Source organism: Vidua chalybeata, chromosome 3 (genome assembly GCF_026979565.1).
Source record: "Vidua chalybeata isolate OUT-0048 chromosome 3, bVidCha1 merged haplotype, whole genome shotgun sequence".
NCBI classification, from domain to species: Eukaryota; Metazoa; Chordata; class Aves; order Passeriformes; family Viduidae; genus Vidua; species Vidua chalybeata.
The window spans coordinates 58,286,985-58,311,614 of NC_071532.1; the positions used below are offsets into that span (position 1 = coordinate 58,286,985).

The 24,630-nt window shown below is 42.0% G+C and overlaps 2 protein-coding genes across 2 annotated transcripts; both read left to right on the top strand.

Moving 5' to 3' along the window:
• Positions 1-1,606: 1,606 nt before the first annotated feature.
• LOC128786113 (pantetheinase-like) lies at positions 1,607-11,377 on the top strand. Its single transcript, XM_053939167.1, has 8 exons — positions 1,607-1,910; positions 2,474-2,715; positions 2,823-2,953; positions 4,655-4,847; positions 6,324-6,615; positions 7,751-8,124; positions 10,384-10,554; positions 10,920-11,377. Exons 2-8 carry the CDS (start codon positions 2,503-2,505, stop codon positions 11,037-11,039), a joined length of 1,494 nt encoding a protein of 497 aa, XP_053795142.1. The 5' UTR covers positions 1,607-1,910; positions 2,474-2,502; the 3' UTR covers positions 11,040-11,377.
• Positions 11,378-14,057: 2,680 nt separating this feature from the next.
• LOC128786290 (pantetheinase-like) lies at positions 14,058-20,856 on the top strand. The gene is made up of 7 exons (XM_053939482.1): positions 14,058-14,459; positions 14,567-14,697; positions 16,404-16,596; positions 17,199-17,490; positions 18,374-18,747; positions 18,903-19,073; positions 20,374-20,856. Exons 1-7 carry the CDS (start codon positions 14,247-14,249, stop codon positions 20,491-20,493), a joined length of 1,494 nt encoding a protein of 497 aa, XP_053795457.1. The 5' UTR covers positions 14,058-14,246; the 3' UTR covers positions 20,494-20,856.
• Positions 20,857-24,630: the final 3,774 nt, after the last annotated feature.

A 24,630-nucleotide genomic window follows, 5' to 3' on the forward strand; every position in this document is an offset into this window, starting at 1 on the left:
TGACTTTAGTGGTGTAGGATTCAGTAGGGTGTGGCCCAATAAAAAACAGTTTTTAATTATTTGAAATGTTTGTTGGTTTATTAGCAGCCATTTTCACAACACTGTTCCCACCCCATTTCTGAACAGGTGCTTTTGTAAACAAGAGATTACCAGAACCTTGGAAAATTCAAATTTCCTTTGAAAAGAAAAACAAGTCTTGAAAACATGTTCCTTCAAAAACCAATTATTCAGCTCAGCGCACTATGTGTTATCATACCAAGCTCTGTACTTCATGAGAGAGGATCTACTTTAATCTTTCTGGCCACATTTTTAGGATGAGGAAAAGCTCCCTAGCACAGAATTGTTGATAACTCTGTGTCACAAATGCTCAGTACAAGCAATTTCTCAGGAGCATGTCTGTGTTTCCATGGAATGGTTGCTGCTAGCAGGGCAAGGGAGAGCCGGGACTGTGCCAGCAGGTGTTGGGAAAGGGGAGTGAACAGCTGGAGCAGGTGGGGCACGCTGGCACGTGTGAGGACGTGGGCCCTGCAGACAGCACTTCTTAGGCAAGTGGACTGGATTACTTTGTGTTTCCCAGCTAAGAGTTCGATGTGTGTCTAATTCTGTTGTTTGTTCTGAAGGTTTGCTTTGAAGCACAAACATTGTTTACGCTTAATCTGACCAACAACATTAAAAAAATACAGACTCGCAGGAGGCAAAACACATTGGTGTTTCTGACAAGGAAATGTCTTAAAAATAAGACTGTAGTCCGTGAAAGTATCAAACTGGAGCCCTCTACAAATCCTATAGTAGAAGTAATGGGGAACATTCCACTGTTCGGAGAGGAAAAGCACCGTATCTTTAAATTTCTACCTACGCCCGAGTAAAAGCTGTCCTGTTACGGCACAAGTAACATAACTACGTGCTGTTGCCAGAAGTGAGCGCCTTCTGACTTCCTGCCTCCTGCTCACATGTACTCAGTGCTCGGCAGTGATTGCGTGGCTGTCGGAGGGACCTTTCACACAGCCTTCTCCAGGCAAGGTTAACCCTTGGAATGCGCAGTAGTCTTCCTCTGTTAGCTCTCCTCTCGCTAAGCACAAGAAAAGAAGCCGGAGCACGGGCTGAGGAAAGACTCCCTCTACAGCTAAGCTGATTTAAGAAAAATTAGCACCGAATTGCATCCTGCTTCCCACTGAAGTAAAGCTTCAGGTAGCCCCCACCATCAGGCGGTAGCAGCGATGGGGGCGGATGCAGTACCGGGGTGGGAAGAGTGGATTGGGAGGAGAGAAGTGTGGAAAGTAGGCGGACCTCTAGATAAGTTTCCCCTTACGTTGTCCACAGCCACGGAGAGCCCAGATCACTGCAGTTTTCTTCAGTTTATTCGGTGGATTTATTTGTTTACCTGGTGTCAGTTCCTTGCTATTGGGGGAGCCCCCAGCTCCGCAGGAAATAGGGAGCGGTGCCTGCTGGTACAGAGGCAAACAGGGAGAAGAACTCCACTGCACCTTGTCCCGGCCGTGGGACTTGAATTCTGCGGGGCATTCCCCTAGCACTGCACTTGTAAATATTTCTGCTCAGCCCTGGCAGGGCAGTCTCCTTTCTGGCTGATGTCCTCACTATTGCTAAACAAAGGAGCATTTGCTGCTTCCTCTTTCACAATGATGTCTGACTGTGCTTAATGTGACTCAACCTATATTTCTTTTGGTAAAAAAGTGAGGCAGAGAGGGAGGAAGGCTTCAAAGCTACATTAGTTCAAGTATCACCGAGATCTCTGAGGAAAAATTCTATCCAGATTCATATTTTCTGGTGGAAGACTGTTGGAAAGCGATGCTCAGCTAAACAGAAGTGACTGGGAGAGACACTGGGGTGAATTGAAGGGACAGTTCCGTTGCTGGCGTGTTGGGTACATGGCATCTAAGTACAGTGAGACGGTAATGTAAATTCTTTGGTCTAGAGAAACTCAGATGCAAGCTGCACCTACTGACACATAGCACAGGAACTGAGGAATAGAAAGATACTAGAATAAGGAAGATTTTATTACCCTGAGTTTTGCCACTCAAAATTCACAGAAGTCTAGCTCCACGGGTGGCGATATCCACCTGGGTATCAGCTGAGCCTACCCAGATAAAAATCTTGCTGTAATCAGTGATAGGGAAGAGTATAACAACAAGAATTGGACTGTTCTTTCTAGATATGTTTTTATTGATTTATTTCTTTAATGTCTTTCTAGATATGTCTTTTATTGATTTATTTGATTGATTTTTATTGATTTATTTCTTTACTAGCCCCATTAGGCTTGGCATTGCTCAGCATTTTGGTTTGTTCAGTTGTGACATCCTTACTGTGTACTGCAAGTACTGTGTACTTTCTTATATCTCACACTTGGTTCCAAGGTAATGCTTTAACAGACCTGCAGTTCATTCCTCCCTCTTTCAAAGTAAACTTTGTCCCCCTTCTCTTTTCTCTGCATTTTCCTTTTGCACTGTTTGTTCAGAGCGCTCTAGGAGCTGGGAGGCTGCAGCCATGCTCTCTTCCCAGGCTATCCTGCTTGCTGTGGTGTTTGAACTCGCAGCCCTTCAGGCCCTTGCTTCCGACACCTTCGTGGCAGCCGTCTACGAGCACGCCGTCATCCTGCCACATCCCACCGAGGAGCCCGTTTCTCCCAGCGATGCTTTGGCCCTGATGAACAAAAACATGGATGTCTTGGAAGGGGCCATCAAGGAAGCCGCCCAGCAGGTACGAGGGCAGCTACCATGAAGGTTGTCCATCAGTGTTTTCTGCTCCTGCTGACTCTCCTGGTTGTCTGTTGATGGGTGACCTTTAAATGGAGCTTGTTGTGACAGGGTGCCCACATCATTGTGACTCCTGAAGACGGCATCTATGGCTGGCGATTCACAAGAGAATCCATCTACCCCTACCTGGAGGATATCCCTGATCCGGTGGTGAATTGGATTCCCTGCACTGACCCCTCAAGGTGATTCCTTCTGCAGTGCTTTAGGTGATTTCAACCTGTTATCTCATGGAGCCTTGAGCAGCTCACGTTAAATTACTAAGAACTGCTAACAACTCTGATATAAGTTTCAATTAAAATTGAGTATGAAGGTAGTTAAATGTTTAAATATATAGCATGTCCATGACGAACTGATGAGGGAAACATTATGATTTTTTTTTAATTACACACTTTAAGGTGAAATTCAAACAACATACAGAATTTGGGTTACTAAAAGTTAAGCAAATGTCTTTTTTTGATGCCAGAATATCCTGCTTCTCATTCTGTTTTCAATTTTTTCCACACGATTTTGAATAGAACTGACTCTAAATTATTAACAGTAGTATTTCTTTGATTTTTTGGTTTGTTTGTCTGTTGCAAATGACTTGTTGCAACAAAAGCGCACAAACCATTTTTGTGGACATGAAGTAGTCTCTGAGGAAGAGGTGATGAAGTCAGTAAATGAAGTCCAAACTTCTAAATTATAAAAACCCAGGAACTTTTAATCTTGGTTTTCCACAATTAAGGTAAGATAAAGTCTGAATTGCTAGAGTCTCTGTGCTGTAGAACATGATCTGTCATTCAAGCAGCGTATTCCAGCAGTGACAAACTAAGCTATAGCTGAGCACTGGACTTTAGACTCATACAGCTTGCAATACGTGTTCAGCTATGGAATTACAGCTGTGGTCTGCCCTTTTCACCATGGCTTTCTGCACCTGCTTGATGAGGAGCAGGTTATTGTATCTGTGAGGATATAATAACTCAATGCTTCCAAGAAGAAGAGTCACAGTTGCACAGGACGTGCAACTTTTTGCTGAGATGTAAAGTAGCTAAAGTATACAGTCTTTCATTGAAGGTGGAGTGGGGGGTGGCAGTGTGTCTAAGCAGGTCTTTATTCTGGTGCACCACACAGGTTTAGCAGAGGTGATCCCAGTGCCTCCTCACTGTTCCAAATCAGGGGTTTCACTAGCGGCTTTTGGGAATATAACCCTTGCCGTCAGTGTCTGGCGTGCCTTATTCCTGGTGCTGTGTGTGTATCTTGCATGGAGGTCCTCCTTTTTGGACCATGCACACCTTGCACAGCTGTAGGCATTGCCACATTACAAAGGGGAATGAATGGCTGCTCTCTTTATGGCCTGCTATGGATGCTTCAGAGGTGCTGCCAGTTTCTGGCACATGGACCCTGTCATATCTCAAAATTAATAACCCACTGCTCTTCATGGTTACAGGTCTGTGTGCTCCTGTCTGTGGGAGGAAATGAATTGCTGAGTTGCCTTAACCATATCATCTGCATTATCCCACAGCTCAACCCTAATTAGTGTGCTAAGGGCCCAGAGCTGCAGTCCTCAGGTGCCAGTATGCCTGATGCTGAAATATTTGCTTGTGTGACACCAAGCTAGTGTCTTCCTCTGCCCAGAGATTGCTCTTCTGCCCTTTCCCAGCCTGAGGATTACCTCTTTACTGCAGAGGATGTTCCAGGTGCTGAAGGGAACTGGCAGGCATGTCCCTGCAGAGGCCATACCACAAGGTGCAAGAAGCAATCTGAGGAAGCACTGCAGCAACTCTGTGTATCTGCCTACTGTGCCATGGCTGCAGGGTTGGAGATGTCAAGTACTCTGGAAATGGACACCACTGACAGCACAGGTTTTGTTAATTTTGTTTTTCTCCTTCCCTAAAATGCAATAGATTTGGTCCAGCACCAGTGCAGGAACGACTCAGCTGCATGGCCAGAAATAACTCCATCTATGTAGTTGCAAATATTGGGGACAAGAAGCCGTGTGACTCCAGCGATCCCAACTGCCCCAGGGACGGTCGCTACCAGTACAATACGGATGTCGTGTTTGATGCACAGGGGAAACTGGTGGCTCGGTACCATAAGGTAAATTGGGCTTGGGGAGACAGAAATTAATTTTCCACTACTTCCAAAATGTCTCAGTTTGGGAAGAGAATTAGATGCCAGTCATTGTCCACTGTCAGAGTTTTGTTTTTCTTTATAATTTAAAAGAATATCTCTCTTGCTATGAAGCATCAATGCCAAATTTGCATTTGCTGTCATGTTTCTCAAAACAGACTGGAATGAAAAATGATTGTTCTGGTGCAATTTAGTGGCATATGGTTTTGGTTGACTTCCTCAGTTCATTAGCTCACTACTACTGCAAATTCTGCTGCTTGAGCAGCTTCAATTTTCAGTGCCAGCTTTTCACCAGACTACCACTTCATGTTCCTGGATTTCAGTGTTCTCATCTGTTTCATGGTAGATGAGCACTCTGATTTCAGAGAAGCAGGGCCTTTTTTTCTGATGCTGGTTTGGCACAGTTTTTGCACAATGGGAATTATTTGGACAAAATGATGAACCTAAGATGGGTATAAAAGCACATAAGGATATTGAAACATTTGCACCAAATGTAAGTTCCTCTTTCAGTATTATGTGCCTGCCTGCAAGTTCCATCAAAGCTGTTTATGAACCAGATATCATGCCAATGTGGATAGAGTAAAGTCAGTTCATTTAATGCACTTTGGGCCTGGTATTTCATCTGGTTGTTTAAAGGCAATGCCAAGGTATCTATTTGTGAGCAAACTGGGTGAGTGAAACACTGATAATACAAATCTGTCCCCCAGCCTGCTATGGCCCATGTGCTGAATTACAAGTTAAGTAAACGTGAACTTCTTTTTTGGTGTGGTGTCCATATTTACTTTCAGACCATCTGGACATTTATAAAGGACTCTTAATAAATATGTATGTGAAGAAAGAAGGAAAATGTTGGAAAGCTGAGAACGTCACAAACTTCAGTTTTTCTGCTGGCTGAGATAATCTGCCTTTCCCCCATCAGCACAACCTTAGTTTTTCTGCTGGCTGAGATAATCTGCCTTTCCCCCATCAGCACAACCTTAGTTTTCTAGTCTGCAGTATCCCAAAATACTGTCCTGTGCTTCCTGCTGGTGCTCTGTACTTTCAGTGATTCTGGGCACCTCCACACCAAAGTCACCGATTTTGTCTCTTGGCACCAGATCCCCCACACTTCTGTTACATTACTATTTCTCTTCTGGTTGCATTTGGGTCACCAGAAATATAAACTAGGTGGGGGGAGTGGAGAGATTATTCTTATGAAGATGACACCAACAGACCTGAAGGCAGCTGGCTGCTTTCCTAGCTAGATGCCAGGGCAATATGTAATATGTGTTCCATATTTTGGGTACGATGAAAATACAATGTTAGCCAGATGTCCTACATGTGAGGGCTTCCAACACGGTCAAAATTTTTCTTTAGTCATTCTGAACAGTTTTAGGGAATGACTCCAAGACACATGATTAGTAAGTGCCTCTAACAGGTTTCTCTATTTTCCTTCCCCTACAGTATAATCTCTTTCTAGGAGAAAATCAGTTTAATTATCCAAAAGAGCCAGAAGCTGTCACCTTTGAGACTCCTTTTGGAAAGTTTGGCATTTTCACTTGCTTTGACATCCTTTTCTATGAGCCTGCCGTGGTCCTGGTGAGCAAGATGCAGGTGGACACCGTGATCTTCCCAACAGCTTGGATGAATGTCCTGCCCTTTCTGACTGCAATTGAGTTTCACTCTGCTTGGGCTATGGGCATGCGTGTCAATGTCTTAGCTGCCAATACTCACAACACTAGCATGGAAATGACAGGTAAGTTAATTTTCACTCTGTGCAAGAATCTTTATAACCACAAATCTCTTATTCCCTGTTCTACAAAGTGATTTTGCAGAGGAATATAATGTATTTTTCTGGAAGGTGAAGAGTCTAGTCACCAAATTTCAATGCTGATGGATCCTGTTACTATTGGTTTCATAAAGACGCAACAAAACTTGTAGTGTTTTATTTCCCCTAGCTTCTTAGGATTATCTTTTCTTTTAATGGCTCTAAATAAGTAGTAGGTCACTGCCCTTATAGCTGAACAGAAATTTTTGTGGTTTCTAAGGCTCTTTCCCTTTGCACTTCTAAGTCTATGATTGAATGCCAGACTGTAAATATACTCATAAACCATATATGTGGCTCCATTTCTTCTGCCAAATTAGATATTTATAGCTGTATTTAACACTGTTACAGAAAACCGTTAAAAACACATGTTCAGGCCTGTGGTAGTAACACTGCTAAGAAGTCCACATATTCATTTTAGAATGTAGCATTGATTTTTTTAGAGCTCAGCTTATGAAATAGTATATTTCAATTACACCGGTATCTTCACTGAGCTGTGCAACCACAGTATTGCTTTGAGACTTTTCATTTGAAATGCCTGACAGGCTTCTGCAGGGATGGGTATGACAGACCTTTGATTTCCCTCTGTTGCTTGGTGCTGGTCAGATGTGACTCACCCATTCTCAGCCAGTGTAAAGGGGGCTGGACAATTGCTATCTCCTTCTGTTCATGGACAGGCCTGTGATACTTGCCTGTGTCGTGTTTTGGATTGTCTCAATCAGTAGCTGGCCCTTTTGCATCAATCAGCCAAGAAAAAAGGAATTATCAGCTCTATTGCATACAGGAAAAAAGAGAACTGAGGAGGCCATAAATATAATCATAACATAACATAAAAAACCAAACATCCTCTGCCTCTGGCTACACTGAGCAGACCTTATTTAAGGGAATAAATGCTATTCTTTGCCAAAGCATGAGCTCTGTGTACTGAGTTGCTAATGGTCACCTTTGATGAGACTAAAATACTGGTAATCTGTGTAGAATAGTGGATAAGCTATCAGTAGAGACAATTAGAAGGATAACAGGATTTTTTAAATTCTTCTTGGACTGACTATTGTGCTCTCCACAGGGAGTGGCATTTATGCACCAGCTGGAGCCAGAACATACTCCTACAACATGAAAACTGAAGATGGTCATCTCCTCATTGCTGAACTAGATGCACACCCTCGTCTTTCTCCTGCCTCCCCGCCTGCTGTCAGCTGGAATTCGTATGCTTTGAGTGTTGAAAGATTCTCACAGAATGACCATGAATTCACAGGAATCATCTTTGAAGACCTCTTTACTTTCACAGAGCTCACTAAGCCTGGGGGGAATCTCACTGTCTGCCAAAAAAACCTCTGCTGTCACTTGAGCTATAAGATGGCAGAGAAAAGAGATGATGAAGTTTATGTCCTGGGTGCTTTTGATGGCCTTCATGTTATTGAAGGACAGTACTATCTGCAGGTAATTCTTTGGAGGGGGCTACTTACTTTAGGAAGCTTATTTACAGGGACAAACCTTCAGCTCTGTGGTAGAAAAAGAGAAGACAATGTCTCTCTTCTATGCCGGAGTCCTAGTGCACCTTTTGTTAGTAATAGAAAGAAGTTGCTAAAACTTCCAGGCCTGTTTGCCTTCAAATCAAACAAATGCAGTAGAGAGGTCTCTAAACCTCTTTTAAATGCCCAGAGTGTACTCACTATTTTTAGGGGTGTGCAATATTGGCTAAATTTAGGTTCTCTTCTGTGAATATCTGCAGTTAAGTGTTCTGAATCTCCTCTGTATCACAGAATCACAGAATAGTTAGGATTGAAAGGGACATCTGAAGATCACATAGTCCAATCCCCCTGCCAAGGCAAGGTCACCTAGAGCAGATTACACAGAAACACATCTGGGTGGCTTTTGAGTGTCTCCAGAGAGGGAGAATCCAAGACCTCCCTGGGCAGCCTGTTCTGATGCTCTGCCACCCTAAATGTAAAAAAGGTCTTCCTCATGTTGAGGTGAAACTTCTTGTGTTTTTATGGCCATCAGTCCTCATCCTGTCGCTGGGCACCACTGAAAAGAGCCTGGCACCATCTTCTTGGCACACACCTTTGAGATATTTGTATGTATTGATGAGACCCCTCTCAGTCATCTCTAGACTCAACAGGCCCAGCTCCCGCAGTCTCTCCTCATAAGAGAGATGCTCCAGACTCTTCATCATCTTTGTGGCCTCAGCTGGACACTCTCCAGTAGTTCCTTTTCTTACTTGTGCTCAGAAGCCTGGGCACAGTACTCCAGATGTGGTCTTAGTGTATTTTCATCAAAGAGTTGCTGTTAAAAATCAGTTGATCATAGCTATCTTTATGAGATGCTCTGTTAACTTAGGGTCACAGAGATGTTAATTTTTTTTGTCATTATCCAAATCATAGCAATGAAGCTTACGTAAATGGCTTATGACTTATAGTGGAAATATCCTCTCTTCCTCTCTTTTAATCAAATATTTGGAAAGACAGTGAGCTACATACTGGTTGAATTTTCTTAAAGCCATATTTGAAAACATCCTTTGCCTTCATAATTAAGTTATTGTGCCAGCAGATTATACTTTTTTTTAGTTATTTCTGTCTGTCAGCATCACCATTTTGTACCAGCTGGTACAGACCTCGGGATATGAGGGCTGGTGTTATCCAGCAAACAGCTTATCTAACACTAGGAAGATAGCTTGAATAAATTCAGTTCTTGGTGAGCTTGGCTGTAAACTTGATTTCAGTGGTTGTGGAAGTTGCCACATAGTCTCTGCCAGTATTGAAAGTTCTAGAGAATACAGGAATTTCTACTCTTCCTTTCTCCCCTCAATATTTTTTCATTTTCTCAGAACATATTCCTTATTTTTCTACTTATTTACATTTCAACACAAAACCATATTTGCTGATGAATAATACTTTTGTTTTTTGCAAACATGCTTCTATCCCCCAATGCCAGACGTGTAGAAAAACTCCATCACCTATCAGCAAAACCAGACAACATGCTTCAAATCACTGCTGAATGAGAGGAGGGCTAGCCCTATTTCATATTTCCTTATGAAGACCATAAACATTTATCAGATGGATAATTAACTCTCATGACAAAAGGGAAACAACATTGCAGCACATACTTTACTCTATGTGCTGCAACTACTAACACAAAACTGTAACAAAATATGCTGACATCATCTCCTTGGCCTATATTAACTAGGATTTGGACAGGGAACAGCAAATTCAGATTTCCCATGGACTACCAGGCCATCTAATGAAGTACCGTTAGCAACATATACAATTAGCAGTAAGAGGACCTGGATGTGCACTTGTACAATGTACTTATGTGGAAGACTTTTTTTCATTTGCCTAAAATTTCTATTCACAAACACATCTTCTAAGACATGTAGGAAAGAAACCTTCAAAAAAGACAACAGGCAATTGAAAGAATTAGTGGAAGGGACAAGATCAGGCTTCAGAGATGAAATAAAGTGCTTTGGCTGCACTTATATAAAACACAATTTATTTATAAAATTATAAGAATGCAGGTCTGGAATACACCCAATCAGATCAAGGGACAAAAAATAAGCTACAACTGAAAATGAGTCGCCCAAGTATTATGAAAAATATCCTGTGACTATCACCTGCTCTGACACACATTAGCTTTGATGACACAAGGCTTCCCTACCAGTGTTAATGTCTTGCTAAATACATTGTCTCCTCCTCCCCACAGATCTGCAGCCTGCTCAAGTGCCCCAGCACAAACCTGAGCACATGTGGGCAACCCACGGAGATGGCTCAGACCAAGTTTGAGATGTTCTCCCTCAGCGGCACATTTGGCACCAGCTATGTCTTCCCAGAAGTGTTGTACAGCGGGGTGCAGCTGGCCCCTAGGGAGTTTGAGGTAATGGGATACCCTTGTGATTTGTCAGACATCAGTGGTCAAAAGGCAAAAGCAACTTAGTTGTTACCAGAGTCCTCTCTCCTCTGCCTTAAGTTCAAGGTAGCTTTATTTCTGCCTGATTTTCATGGTTGTATTCATACAGTAAGTCCACCTTGCCAATTCTCTTCTGCCCTTTCCCCCCAAATCCTCTAGAACAAGATCTCCCTCAAGACAGAAATGTAGTTTTTCTCAGACTTCCTGCTAGCTCCAATTGAGATTGGAGCTCTCTCAATTAGATCAACATTACTGAATATATGATTTTGAGTTTGCCATACAATAGTACTGCTTTGATGCTGCTCCTGCTTATTTTACTTTTTCATAACCAGGTGCTAGCTGATGGACGTCTGATAAATCGGAATACTACATCAAAGCCAGTTTTGACGGTAACACTCTATGGGAGGTGGTATGAAAAGGACCCACCACGCACAGATCAAGCTTCAGCATGATTTCAATGTAGATCCTTCAAGCTTTCATCTGCTCGTTTATGTAACACTAATTAATCACAAATAATGCTAATTAATACTAATCTTCATAATTAAAATGGCATTCTATTTTTCAAGTTGCCATTCCTAACGGCATAGTTACTGTATTTTGATTTATTGACTTGATTTTGCAGCAAAAAAACAATATGCCGCTGGACCGTTGTGTATGTGTTTTTTTTATGATAGCTTTGGTTGGCATAGGCTTGGCCTTAACACTGGGAACAATAGAAAATAACTTCCTCTGACTTTAGAGGTGTAGGATTCAGTAGGGTGTGGCCCAATAAAAAAACAGTTTTTAATTATTTGAAATGTTTGTTGGTTTATTAGCAGCCATTTTCACAACACTGTTCCCACCCCATTTCTGAACAGGTGCTTTTGTAAACAAGAGATTACCAGAACCTTGGAAAATTCAAATTTCCTTTGAAAAGAAAAACAAGTCTTGAAAATATGTTCCTTCAAAAACCAATTATTCAGCTCAGCACACAATGTGTTATCATACCAAGCTCTGTACTTCATGAGAGAGGATCTACTTTAATCTTTCTGGCCACATTTTTAGGATGAGGAAAAGCTCCCTAGCACAGAATTGTTGATAACTCTGTGTCACAAATGCTCAGTACAAGCAATTTCTCAGGAGCATGTCTGTGTTTCCATGGAATGGTTGCTGCTAGCAGGGCAAGGGAGAGCCGGGACTGTGCCAGCAGGTGTTGGGAAAGGGGAGTGAACAGCTGGAGCAGGTGGGGCACGCTGGCACGTGTGAGGATGTGGGCCCTGCAGACAGCACTTCTTAGGCAAGTGGACTGGATTACTTTGTGTTTCCCAGCTAAGAGTTCGATGTGTGTCTAATTCTGTTGTTTGTTCTGAAGGTTTGCTTTGAAGCACAAACATTGTTTACGCTTAATCTGACCAACAACATTAAAAAAATACAGACTCGCAGGAGGCAAAACACATTGGTGTTTCTGACAAGGAAATGTCTTAAAAATAAGACTGTAGTCCGTGAAAGTATCAAACTGGAGCCCTCTACAAATCCTATAGTAGAAGTAATGGGGAACATTCCACTGTTCGGAGAGGAAAAGCACCGTATCTTTAAATTTCTACCTACGCCCGAGTAAAAGCTGTCCTGTTACGGCACAAGTAACATAACTACGTGCTGTTGCCAGAAGTGAGCGCCTTCTGACTTCCTGCCTCCTGCTCACATGTACTCAGTGCTCGGCAGTGATTGCGTGGCTGTCGGAGGGACCTTTCACACAGCCTTCTCCAGGCAAGGTTAACCCTTGGAATGCGCAGTAGTCTTCCTCTGTTAGCTCTCCTCTCGCTAAGCACAAGAAAAGAAGCCGGAGCACGGGCTGAGGAAAGACTCCCTCTACAGCTAAGCTGATTTAGGAAAAATTAGCACCGAATTGCATCCTGCTTCTCACTGAAGTAAAGCTTCAGGTAGCCCCCACCATCCGGCGGTAGCAGCGATGGGGGCGGATGCAGTATCGGGGTGGGAAGAGTGGATTGGGAGGAGAGAAGTGTGGAAAGTAGGCGGACCTCTAGATAAGTTTCCCCTTACGTTGTCCACAGCCACGGAGAGCCCAGATCACTGCAGTTTTCTTCAGTTTATTCGGTGGATTTATTTGTTTACCTGGTGTCAGTTCCTTGCTATTGGGGGAGCCCCCAGCTCCGCAGGAAATAGGGAGCGGTGCCTGCTGGTACAGAGGCAAACAGGGAGAACTCCACTGCACCTTGTCCCGGCCGTGGGACTTGAATTCTGCGGGGCATTCCCCTAGCACTGCACTTGTAAATATTTCTGCTCAGCCCTGGCAGGGCAGTCTCCTTTCTGGCTGATGTCCTCACTATTGCTAAACAAAGGAGCATTTGCTGCTTCCTCTTTCACAATGATGTCTGACTGTGCTTAATGTGACTCAACCTATATTTCATTTGGTAAAAAAGTGAGGCAGAGAGGGAGGAAGGCTTCAAAGCTACATTAGTTCAAGTATCACCGAGATCTCTACTGCAGCCTTCAAAAGGCTTGTATTTAAGTCTACTGAATGAGCATGCTGGATGTAGTAATGTGTGTAGTAAAGTACTTAGGGATGAACATCACTGGATAAAAATCAAAGTTCCTAATGATTGACACCCTCAGTCAGCACTACTCTGTGAGAGAACTCTGCGGTATCTGCAGTCATCTGCTGGTCTGTATTTTCTGAACCAGCTCTACAGTGACAGTCTGCTGTAGCTGAAAGCAGATAGCCTGTTTCCACTGCTCACATAGCCTTTTTCAAATGAGAATACTGCAAATACTAGAAAGTCAAAAAATGGAAAATGTAATTGGAACAAATGGATTTGAAATGAGTTGAAGATTAAAATGAAGGCTTCTCAATATAGTGCAGCTTCCTTTGGACAGAAAGGTGTGCAGAGGAGCAGGCATGCTACTACACCTGTGAACTAGCCTGCTCTTTTGCTTCAGGCTAGTGAGCGACAGGCAATGAGCTACTTACATGCTTTAATTCTGAGGAAAAATTCTATCCAGATTCATATTTTCTGGTGGAAGACTGTTGGAAAGCGATGCTCAGCTAAACAGAAGTGACTGGGAGAGACACTGGGGTGAATTGAAGGGACAGTTCCGTTGCTGGCGTGTTGGGTACATGGCATCTAAGTACAGTGAGACAGTAATGCAAATTCTTTGGTCTAGAGAAACTCAGATGCAAGCTGCACCTACTGACACATAGCACAGGAACTGAGGAATAGAAAGATACTAGAATAAGGAAGATTTTATTACCCTGAGTTTTGCCACTCAAAATTCACAGAAGTCTAGCTCCACGGGTGGCGATATCCACCTGGGTATCAGCTGAGCCTACACAGATAAAAATCTTGCTGTAATCAGTGATAGGGAAGAGTATAACAACAAGAATTGGACTGTTCTTTCTAGATATGTTTTTATTGATTTTTTTTTTACTAGCCCCAATAGGCTTGGCATTGCTCAGCATTTTGGTTTGTTCAGTTGTGACATCCTTACTGTGTACTGCAATACTTTCTTATATCTCACACTTGGTTCCAAGGTAATGCTTTAACAGACCTGCAGTTCATTCCTCCCTCTTTCAAAGTAAACTTTGTCCCCCTTCTCTTTTCTCTGCATTTTCCTTTTGCACTGTTTGTTCAGAGCGCTCTAGGAGCTGGGAGGCTGCAGCCATGCTCTCTTCCCAGGCTATCCTGCTCGCTGTGGTGTTTGAACTCGCAGCCCTTCAGGCCCTTGCTTCCGACACCTTCGTGGCAGCCGTCTACGAGCACGCCGTCATCCTGCCACATCCCACCGAGGAGCCCGTTTCTCCCAGCGATGCTTTGGCCCTGATGAACAAAAACATGGATGTCTTGGAAGGGGCCATCAAGGAAGCCGCCCAGCAGGTACGAGGGCAGCTACCATGAAGGTTGTCCATCAGTGTTTTCTGCTCCTGCTGACTCTCCTGGTTGTCTGTTGATGGGTGACCTTTAAATGGAGCTTGTTGTGACAGGGTGCCCACATCATTGTGACTCCTGAAGACGGCATCTATGGCTGGCGATTCACAAGAGAATCCATCTACCCCTACCTGGAGGATATCCCTGATCCGGTGGTGAATTGGATTCCCTGCACTGACCCCTCAAGGTGATTCCTTCTGCAGTGCTTTAGGTGATTTCAACCTGTTATCTCATGGAGCCTTGAGCAGCTCACGTTAAATTACTAAGAACTGCTAACAACTCTGATATAAGTTTCAATTAAAATTGAGTATGAAGGTAGTTAAATGTTTAAATATATAGCATGTCCATGACGAACTGATGAGGGAAACATTATGATTTTTTTTAAATTACACACTTTAAGGTGAAATTCAAACAACATACAGAATTTGGATTACTAAAAGTTAAGCAAATGTCTTTTTTTGATGCCAGAATATCCTGCTTCTCATTCTGTTTTCAATTTTTTCCACACGATTTTGAATAGAACTGACTCTAAATTATTAACAGTAGTATTTCTTTGATTTTTTGGTTTGTTTGTCTGTTGCAAATGACTTGTTGCAACAAAAGCGCACAAACCATTTTTGTGGACATGAAGTAGTCTCTGAGGAAGAGGTGATGAAGTCAGTAAATGAAGTCCAAACTTCTAAATTATAAAAACCCAGGAACTTTTAATCTTGGTTTTCCGCAATTAAGGTAAGATAAAGTCTGAATTGCTAGAGTCTCTGTGCTGTAGAACATGATCTGTCATTCAAGCAGCGTATTCCAGCAGTGACAAACTAAGCTATAGCTGAGCACTGGACTTTAGACTCATACAGCTTGCAATACATGTTCAGCTATGGAATTACAGCTGTGGTCTGCCCTTTTCACCATGGCTTTCTGCACCTGCTTGATGAGGAGCAGGTTATTGTATCTGTGAGGATATAATAACTCAATGCTTCCAAGAAGAAGAGTCACAGTTGCACAGGACGTGCAACTTTTTGCTGAGATGTAAAGTAGCTAAAGTATACAGTCTTTCATTGAAGGTGGAGTGGGGGGTGGCAGTGTGTCTAAGCAGGTCTTTATTCTGGTGCACCACACAGGTTTAGCAGAGGTGATCCCAGTGCCTCCTCACTGTTCCAAATCAGGGGTTTCACTAGCGGCTTTTGGGAATATAACCCTTGCCGTCAGTGTCTGGCGTGCCTTATTCCTGGTGCTGTGTGTGTATCTTGCATGGAGGTCCTCCTTTTTGGACCATGCACACCTTGCACAGCTGTAGGCATTGCCACATTACAAAGGGGAATGAATGGCTGCTCTCTTTATGGCCTGCTATGGATGCTTCAGAGGTGCTGCCAGTTTCTGGCACATGGACCCTGTCATATCTCAAAACTAATAACCCACTGCTCTTCATGCCATGGTTACAGGTCTGTGTGCTCCTGTCTATGGGAGGAAATTAATTGCTGAGTTGCCTTAACCATATCATCTGCATTATCCCACAGCTCAACCCTAATTAGTGTGCTAAGGGCCCAGAGCTGCAGTCCTCAGGTGCCAGTATGCCTGATGCTGAAATATTTGCTTGCGTGACACCAAGCTAGTGTCTTCCTCTGCCCAGAGATTGCTCTTCTGCCCTTTCCCAGCCTGAGGATTACCTCTTTACTGCAGAGGATGTTCCAGGTGCTGAAGGGAACTGGCAGGCATGTCCCTGCAGAGGCCATACCACAAGGTGCAAGAAGCAATCTGAGGAAGCACTGCAGCAACTCTGTGTATCTGCCTACTGTGCCATGGCTGCAGGGTTGGAGATGTCAAGTACTCTGGAAATGGACACCACTGACAGCACAGGTTTTGTTAATTTTGTTTTTCTCCTTCCCTAAAATGCAATAGATTTGGTCCAGCACCAGTGCAGGAACGACTCAGCTGCATGGCCAGAAATAACTCCATCTATGTAGTTGCAAATATTGGGGACAAGAAGCCGTGTGACTCCAGCGATCCCAACTGCCCCAGGGATGGTCGCTACCAGTACAATACGGATGTCGTGTTTGATGCACAGGGGAAACTGGTGGCTCGGTACCATAAGGTAAGGAAATGCTTCAGCATCAAACTCTAATTTATTATCAATGGATTTTTCAGCTCTCTGGCACCAATTTCAGATTGTTTATGCAAGAATTTTATGTTATTATAAAGTGACAGTCAATCCAGGATGATTTGATGATCTTATGGCCAGAAGGAAAACCAAGCAATTGCTTGACCAGTCAGGCAAATTATTCCCAGGAGCACTACAGCTGCAGAGTTCATGCCAGCTGCCAAACACTTGGGGGCTACGTTTATGACAGTAAATGGTAAAGAAGCATTGACAGAATTTTCCATACTCAGTGAACATAAGCTTTTCCTTGGTACATTCATACCCAACCTAGTCAGTGCTTTTGGAGGGGACATCTTGGCCCTTGGTCTTGGAGTTTAGCAGCTAATATTGAATGGGCATTGCTTTCAGGAGGTACATGGGGCACAGCCACTCCATTTTTGAGGGGGATGGTCAGCTGGATGGATACAAACCAGCTGTGCTAGCCAGCTCAGCTACCTCAACTCCCAGTTCTGCATTAAAGCCTGTCTCAGATGCAAAAGCTGTTCATAATCTTGCCTTATTTTCAGTTTCTAATATGCCATTTTCTTCACCTGCAGTACAATCTGTTTAGAGGTGAAACTCAGTTTAATTATCCAAAAGAGCCAGAAGCTGTCACCTTTGAGACTCCTTTTGGAAAGTTTGGCATTTTCACTTGCTTTGACATCCTTTTCTATGAGCCTGCCATGGTCCTGGTGAGCAAGATGCAGGTGGACACCGTGCTCTTCCCAACAGCTTGGATGAATGTCCTGCCCTTTCTGACTGCAATTGAGTTTCACTCTGCTTGGGCTATGGGCATGCGTGTTAATTTACTTTCAGCAAATACTCACAACACCAGCATGGCAATGACAGGTGAGTTGCATTCAGGAACAGGGAAATTGTTCCTAGATTCAGAAGCAGGCAGAAATGTTTTAAGACATAGTGAAGTCTCTGAAAAACAGTGTTTTAATTGAACTCAAGATCTTTGCGATTTGGCACTGAATGCAACAAACAACTTCAGGTAAGAAAATGTTGAATGTTCTGAAAAAGGTAAAAATAGAAAGCCTGTGACATTAACTTTTGATAACTTAAAAGTGAAATTTTATTTCAAAAATAGCACAAAGTTTCACTTAAATTTTTAGTCTCTCATCTAGAGGCAGCATTTGCTGTTTATAATTCGATCAACAGCTAAATGGAGAAAAAAATGTTTTACTCAGACCCTAATAGTGTAAAACCAAAAGGAGAATTCCACTTGTATACTGAATAAAACATTCTCTTTTTTCTTGTGGTTGCTGAAGACTTAGAGATATTATGTTTTGCTCTTAATATATATTTACTGCCTATTTTTTATTCTCTTAACTGAGAAAAGGGCATAGCTGCATCTGTTACTCTCCCCTGAAGCAAAGTGAAAACTACAAAGGAACATTTTTGCCTGCCCTAAATGGACTGAGCTGAGTTTAGGCCACAGCCCTGTGTGTCCTTCAGTGAAACACAACTACCCCCATGATTGCCCCCTTTGTCAAATATGCCACTCTGAGAGCTATGATTTATTTTTAAATGAACCTAAGTTTTAACATTAGGATGGTTATTTCAGCTGTTCTGTGCTTTAAAATGATTCCAAAACTCTCAGTAACGTATTGAATGAAAATAGTATCACTGGAAAACAATGCCAGTGTGGTGTGGGAGGTGACTGGTGCCCCTGCCAAGCTGTGCTGTGTGGTGCTGGCTAACGGAGGGCTGGTGATGTCCTTGGCAGGCAGTGGGCTGTTCACGCCAGAAGGACCTGCCGCCTACCACTACGACAGTGCCACTGAGGAGGGACATCTTCTGCTAGCAGAGTTGAGCGCACACCCCCGTCTTTCCCCCACCTACCCTCCTGCCATCAACTGGAGTTTGTATGCCACGAGCATCAAGAAATTTCCTGGTGAAAATGACACTTTCTCGGGACCTGTCCGAAAGGATATATTCACTTTCAGAGAACTCAGGCACAAGGATGGAAATTACACTGTTTGCCAAGGAGACCTTTGCTGTCATCTGGTCTACCAGATGTCAGACAAGAGGAAAGATGAAGTTTATGTCCTGGGTGCATTTGATGGGCTTCACGGTTCTCTCATAAAATACCATTGGCAGGTAATTGCATGTTTAGAGGTGAGTGTGGCCACATGCCAACCACCTAAAAACATTTGTCCATTACTTCATCCTGCTACTTTTCTTGCTATCAAATCCATTTTGTGCTTGCTGAAAGCTTAGTGGTGTTTTGCCTTTCTGTCTCCTCCTCCCCACAGATCTGCAGCCTGCTCAAGTGCCCCAGCACAAACCTGAGCACGTGTGGGCAACCCGTGGAGACGGCTCAGACCAAGTTTGAGATGTTCTCCCTCAGTGGCACGTTTGGCACCAGCTATGTCTTCCCAGAAGTGTTGTACAGCGGGGTGCAGCTGGCCCCTGGGGAGTTTGAGGTAATGGGACACCCTGGAGCTGTTTCTTGCAAGGTTTCTCATGCTGTGGTGCTGAAAACTGATCTGGCAGCAAAGTCCCATCCCAGAACAACTTTCTTTGGTTCTGCAGACTGGAACCCAAGGGGACAGATTTAAACAGGTGGATTGAATCAATCCTTACTGATGAGAACATACCAGTCCTGGAGCTCTTCAGTGCTTTCTTTAGCAAATCTGCATTCCCACTTCAGATAGTAAATGAAGAAACCACGACTTTCAATGAGCTATTTTCTACAGGTTTCTCATGATGGGCATTTTAGGAGAAAATAAAATAAAATACTCTGAGAAATTGCCCAAACAAGAAAAACTACTTAGAAGTATTATGTGTAAGAGCAGAGATTCTATGCAGTTAAGAATGTTAAAAGTGATTTTTGAGAGGTTTGTGGGTTTTATTTCTTTTTATTTGGCGGTTCATATTTTATTTTTGCCAAAAGATGTTTTCATTTATAAGCTTTATATTAGTTTTATGCAATAGGCTACATGAAATCCTAATTGATTGGAAGAAGTATTTAACAGCTTACAAGAGACAATGACGACAGTGAGAAAGACCTGAAAAATTTTAGGGGAAACAAGGGTGATTTTTTTTTTACAAAGTAGGAAATTGAAAAGCCTTGTTCATCCTTCATACTTGTTTTTGAATGAGACTTCTAAAAATAAGCCCATCAAAGAATTTATTGGTATGCTAAAAATATGATTGTGGTCTAATTTTAAAACAATAGGTTGTATTTTCTTACCAAATACATGCTTACCTTTTGTTGCAGGGGCAAAAAATGTTTTTACAGATGTTCACAGTTGGTGAACAGTGATTTCAAATTGATAAAAAGGAACTAAGAAAAGCTACATATGGCCAGTACCCTGAAATTCTCTATTTCCATCTGAAAATTGTTTTGGGGTCAACAAATCAAAAAATGTTTCAAGTATGTCCTAGATCTGCATATAACCTTTGTTGCCTTGTATGAGTAACTAAAGAGAACCTATCAAATTAGTTATTCTCACTCTCACCTTCTTATAAGGTAGAGAAAATTATCTTTTTTCCAAAGACAGAGGAAGGTTTAATGACTTCTGGGTCCAAGGAAATGTGGGAAGGCTATAATGGGGAGGCTGTGGCAGACCCAGAGAGAATTCTGTTTTCTTTCACTATCATGATTGTTTTTAAAAGTGTTGCATCAAAGTATTCAGCATCTAAGGTCTATTCTTTCTGTACTATGCAGTATTGCTACTCTGATAGTTGACTATTAGTGCCATTCTTTCTCTTTTCCACCAGGTGCTACGTGACGGGCGTTTGAAAAGCAAGAATGGCACTTTGAAACCACTCATAACAGCGACACTTTTTGGAAGGCTTTATGAGAAGGACCACCCACATCCCCTGCGAATTTCTCTGTAAAGTATCTCCTTAGGAGTTACACACTCACCAGAGACAGTAGGGGAATTTCCTCCTGAGCCATAGCAGTTAGCTTGTATGATTCCTATTCTGCAATATTGCACTTCTGCTCAGCACCTGTGGCAGTTGGGCTTATTTGTGAGAAAGTGATGTGTTCACCCTGCTGTGCATGACTTTTTAACAGTGCTTGTGCCAGTGCAATTATTTTTAGTATGCATGATCTGTCTGCATGAACCTTTTAATCAGAAATTTTGTTTTCTCCAAGATTTCCTATAGATTGATAGGATTACAGCAGAAAGAAGACTGACACCAAAATTTATGAAATGTGGTTTGTCATTTTATTGAGAATAAATTCTCTCCAAGAAAGCCTTTCTGTCCCTTTTGCCCCTTCCTGTTTTTCAGACTGTATAATCATTAAGTTTCTGTATTTTTCAGCCTTACAGCCCAGTCAACAGGGCCTACTTAACACTCAATGATCCTTGGCCCCATTCTGACCAAGGTACTATAAATAAAGAGAAAAACAGATTTGAAATTATCTTAGGTGCAATCTTAGAGAGAGAAAATGGTGCTCCAGGTGTAACCTACCCAGGTGTAGGTTACACGCCTGGCTGAGGTCATAAAGCACATCCAGTTCTGCAGTCCCTCTGATCTTGCACCTCTTTTTACATGGCAGATGGGTGTTAGGTCCCAGGCACTTCACATCCAACTTACTATATACAACACAGTATTCCAACACCTTCTCCTGGGTACATGGATAATTTCTTCAAAACTGTTAAGATATATGAAATAAGCAATCTTTTAGCACCTGAAACACATTTCACCCTATAGCATGAGAAATGGGCCTTATTTTGGATTTCTAGCAATGATATATCAGACCTGGCAGCTCTGGGCCTCATTTTTGTCTATCATGTTATGGAGCAAATGAGCTTTGTTTGCATCAAATATGCCTTGGAGTGGTCCCTACTTCCACACTTATCCCATAGCATTTTGCATCTACTGCCATTCTTACAGCCTGCACCAAGGTTAGCACTGAGCTGTGCTAAATGTGGCATGTAAGAAACACTTTGTGACTTCCCACCCCACGCGTACCTATGTATGTTATCCAGAAGTTGTTGAAATCACATGATTTCTGTTTTGCCCTGTGCTGCAGCTTCTCAGCATGCAACTTTAGGGGCTCTTTCTGGGAGTGTTTTCATCCTGAAAATAAAACAGTTGAACTTGCACTCAATGGGATAAATGTACCACTTGAGAGCAGTTACTCAAAACAGACAGGGATTCTAAGTTGTGCTTGCTGGTTCCTTGTTCAGTACCTCACAAGTGAACACAAAAATCTTCCATGTATTGCTTGCTGGCATTTCTGAAGTTCTGGGTACTTCCCAGGTACATGCAGAGCTGACTGTCTTGGGTTGTCAGAGCTGGACACAGGTAGGATACAATTACTATTGCTAGTTAAATACAGGATATCAGGAAAGGACTCTCATATCTCATCCATTAGCAGTGCAGAAGTCCAGGATTCCTTGAAAATTACACTAAAAGCAAATTTGAAGAACGGCTGACCTGCAGTTTTTGAGATGCGCTGCACAACTTTCCTCTCCCTGAGAGGTTTCCAAGGGTGTCATACAATGAACTGCTGAGGAGTTTATTAAGCCCTTTCCCATTTCTGATGGCAAAGCAAGAATTTGGACAAGGAGAGGATGAAGTTGCATGGACTGTTGCAGCATCCTCAGAATAGCTCCATCATTTCAATACACAAGAACCATGAACTCTGCTTTTGAGAGAGGATTCCCTGAAGGGGTTGCAAAAACCAACCAGATCTTCACCTCAGTGATTTGTGGTCACAAGTGACTAGACAAAGTTCAGTAAATGAAATGTGAGGTTTTGTAATAAAAGGAAATTTCAAATGATGCAAATTACAGAAACATTCAGAACAGAGAAGCAGAGAGGTGATGAATGCCCAATGCAACAAATGGGCAACACAACAGACAAATTTATCTCTAACAGCAGCAGTATTTACTGACTCTGGGACAGATGTACCGAATAGAAAAGTCAAATTAATTTATAAGTAATTCATGTCAATGATCCCACCCCAAAAGCTACTACAGATGGTATCTTAATGAGACCCATCCCTCTCTGAGCTGGAAAAGCATGCCCTTCATACATCAATATATCTTCCTTACACCTTGATGCTGGCCAAAGCAAACAAGACCCACCTGTCCACAGTGTTTCTAACCACAGAGAAAGAAAAACAACTTCATAATAGATTTTATTGATGCAAGACTTCAGATGAAGGTAGAAAAATACTCCATTTAAACAAATATGATCCAAACCTTGTAGCTACCTTAAGTAAAACTGGTAACAATTTTGGGGAAACTTTGAGTAAAATCTAATTTACTTTATTTTACATATTGAATTAAAGTAAGGAGGCCTTGGGAAAAAAAACAGAGAAACAAAATCTTAATAATAGGGAGTTTTAAAGAGAGAAGAACTCTTCAGCTATGTCCTTACACATATATTTAAGTTATCATGACCTCAAGTTATGCATTAAATAATGTGGTACACTGAGGTACAGTCAGAGGTTGTGCGACTTGTAGACCAAGGAATTCAAAGCTAAATGTTTATGAACAATTCGTGTTATCATGGGTGAATTACTGACAGTATGGGACAGCATTCCTAGGTACATTGAATCAGTGCATTTACACTGAGTGATAGACAGAATGACAATGACCTAAATTTGAACTGCAGAATTTCTAATTAACCAACAATTGAATTATAACCCCACTTCATCCAGATGGTGTTTGCAATGCCACTGCCCACCACCAGGGCAGGCAACAAAGCTGAAAGAGAGATATAAATTGCATAGGTCAATAAAGAGAGCAGCAGTTATTATAAGATTTACCACAGCTAATACAAGAATGCTTCTCTGTGGCTTGTGGTGGACCATGAGATGTCATGGACCCCCAACAGAGAAGTAATTATAGTACACCTTCCAAAAATTAACCTTTTAACACTGTAGACAAACACCACCTCCTACTGAAGCCACAGATGAGCATGACAACATTACCAAGTGATATCTATCTGTGAGTCAGACACAGCTGATTGGTGAAACAGAAACTTTGCATATTGACAACAGAATGTTATTTTCTCTTTCAGTCTGGAAAAAAAATAGCAGCTGTGAAAGTATTAAAATATTTATTTTAACCACTCATTACTATAAAGTTTCAGGGGAAATAATCCAGTTTCTGTTCAGATATTCCCATGACAGCAGGGAATTTCTACTACAAATATGTACAATATAGGAAATGCATTGTAACTTCATGATTTTAACTTTGTCTATCCATCCTTATTTGCTACTTCTACTGTTAAAGTTAATTGACGAACTCATAGTCTGGGACCTGCAATAGTGTCAGGATGCAAGATTAACAAGGAGTACACAAAGCAGGGATAGATTTTAATGTCAAATGAATAGTCAGTCTTTAGGAAATCCTCTTTCAGAAAAATGAGAGAATGAATATTTGCATACAGTTGGTCACCCAGCTTATGTACTGCAAAACATAATAACATAAAACTAAAAAAAAATAATTTGAATACCTTTGAGATAGTCTTCAAGAGCAAGTGATGACTTCTGTAACAGCAATTTTGAACATTTACTTCTAAATGAAAATTAGGAGTATGAGACACACTTGAACTTATCAAAGTTAAATACATGGAAATATTAAGGTCAGTTTTTTATAAGATGGTTATTTTTCTATTTTGCAATTCACCTTGATGTGTTTTCCAGCAATCTGAGATTGATTTTCGTACCCTGAAAAAGGTCTATTCAGTTCTAGTTTTAGGGCTCTATAAGGAAAATTCATTGTGGGGGGGAGAGAGGGGCGGTTCAGGCAAGACTTTCTTGTCAAACTTATGGATGAGTTTGGAAAAATCTAACCTCTATTCTGCAACATTTATGAAATTCTTAGACAAAATATAGTACTGACAGACAGTTTTCATTAAGTTGAGCAAAGAAAGTACAGTGAACTCTAGGCCTATGCTATTGCCATGTTACTTACAGACTCTTTAGGATACACTCTTCCATGCTTTTTAGAGACCTTTTTTTAGAGACCTTTCTAAGTTTTCCATATAGGATTTATGCTACCTAAG

Excerpts from the sequence above, each read along its gene's own strand:
- LOC128786113 (XM_053939167.1), top strand. The coding sequence starts at position 2,503 with ATGCTCTCTTCCCAGGCTATCCTGCTTGCTGTGGTGTTTGAACTCGCA. Across the intron at positions 4,848-6,323 it reads TGGTGGCTCGGTACCATAAG|TATAATCTCTTTCTAGGAGA; the intron begins GTAAATTGGGCT and ends CTTCCCCTACAG. Across the intron at positions 8,125-10,383 it reads AAGGACAGTACTATCTGCAG|ATCTGCAGCCTGCTCAAGTG; the intron begins GTAATTCTTTGG and ends TCCTCCCCACAG.
- LOC128786290 (XM_053939482.1), top strand. The coding sequence starts at position 14,247 with ATGCTCTCTTCCCAGGCTATCCTGCTCGCTGTGGTGTTTGAACTCGCA. Across the intron at positions 14,460-14,566 it reads TCAAGGAAGCCGCCCAGCAG|GGTGCCCACATCATTGTGAC; the intron begins GTACGAGGGCAG and ends TTGTTGTGACAG. Across the intron at positions 16,597-17,198 it reads TGGTGGCTCGGTACCATAAG|TACAATCTGTTTAGAGGTGA; the intron begins GTAAGGAAATGC and ends CTTCACCTGCAG.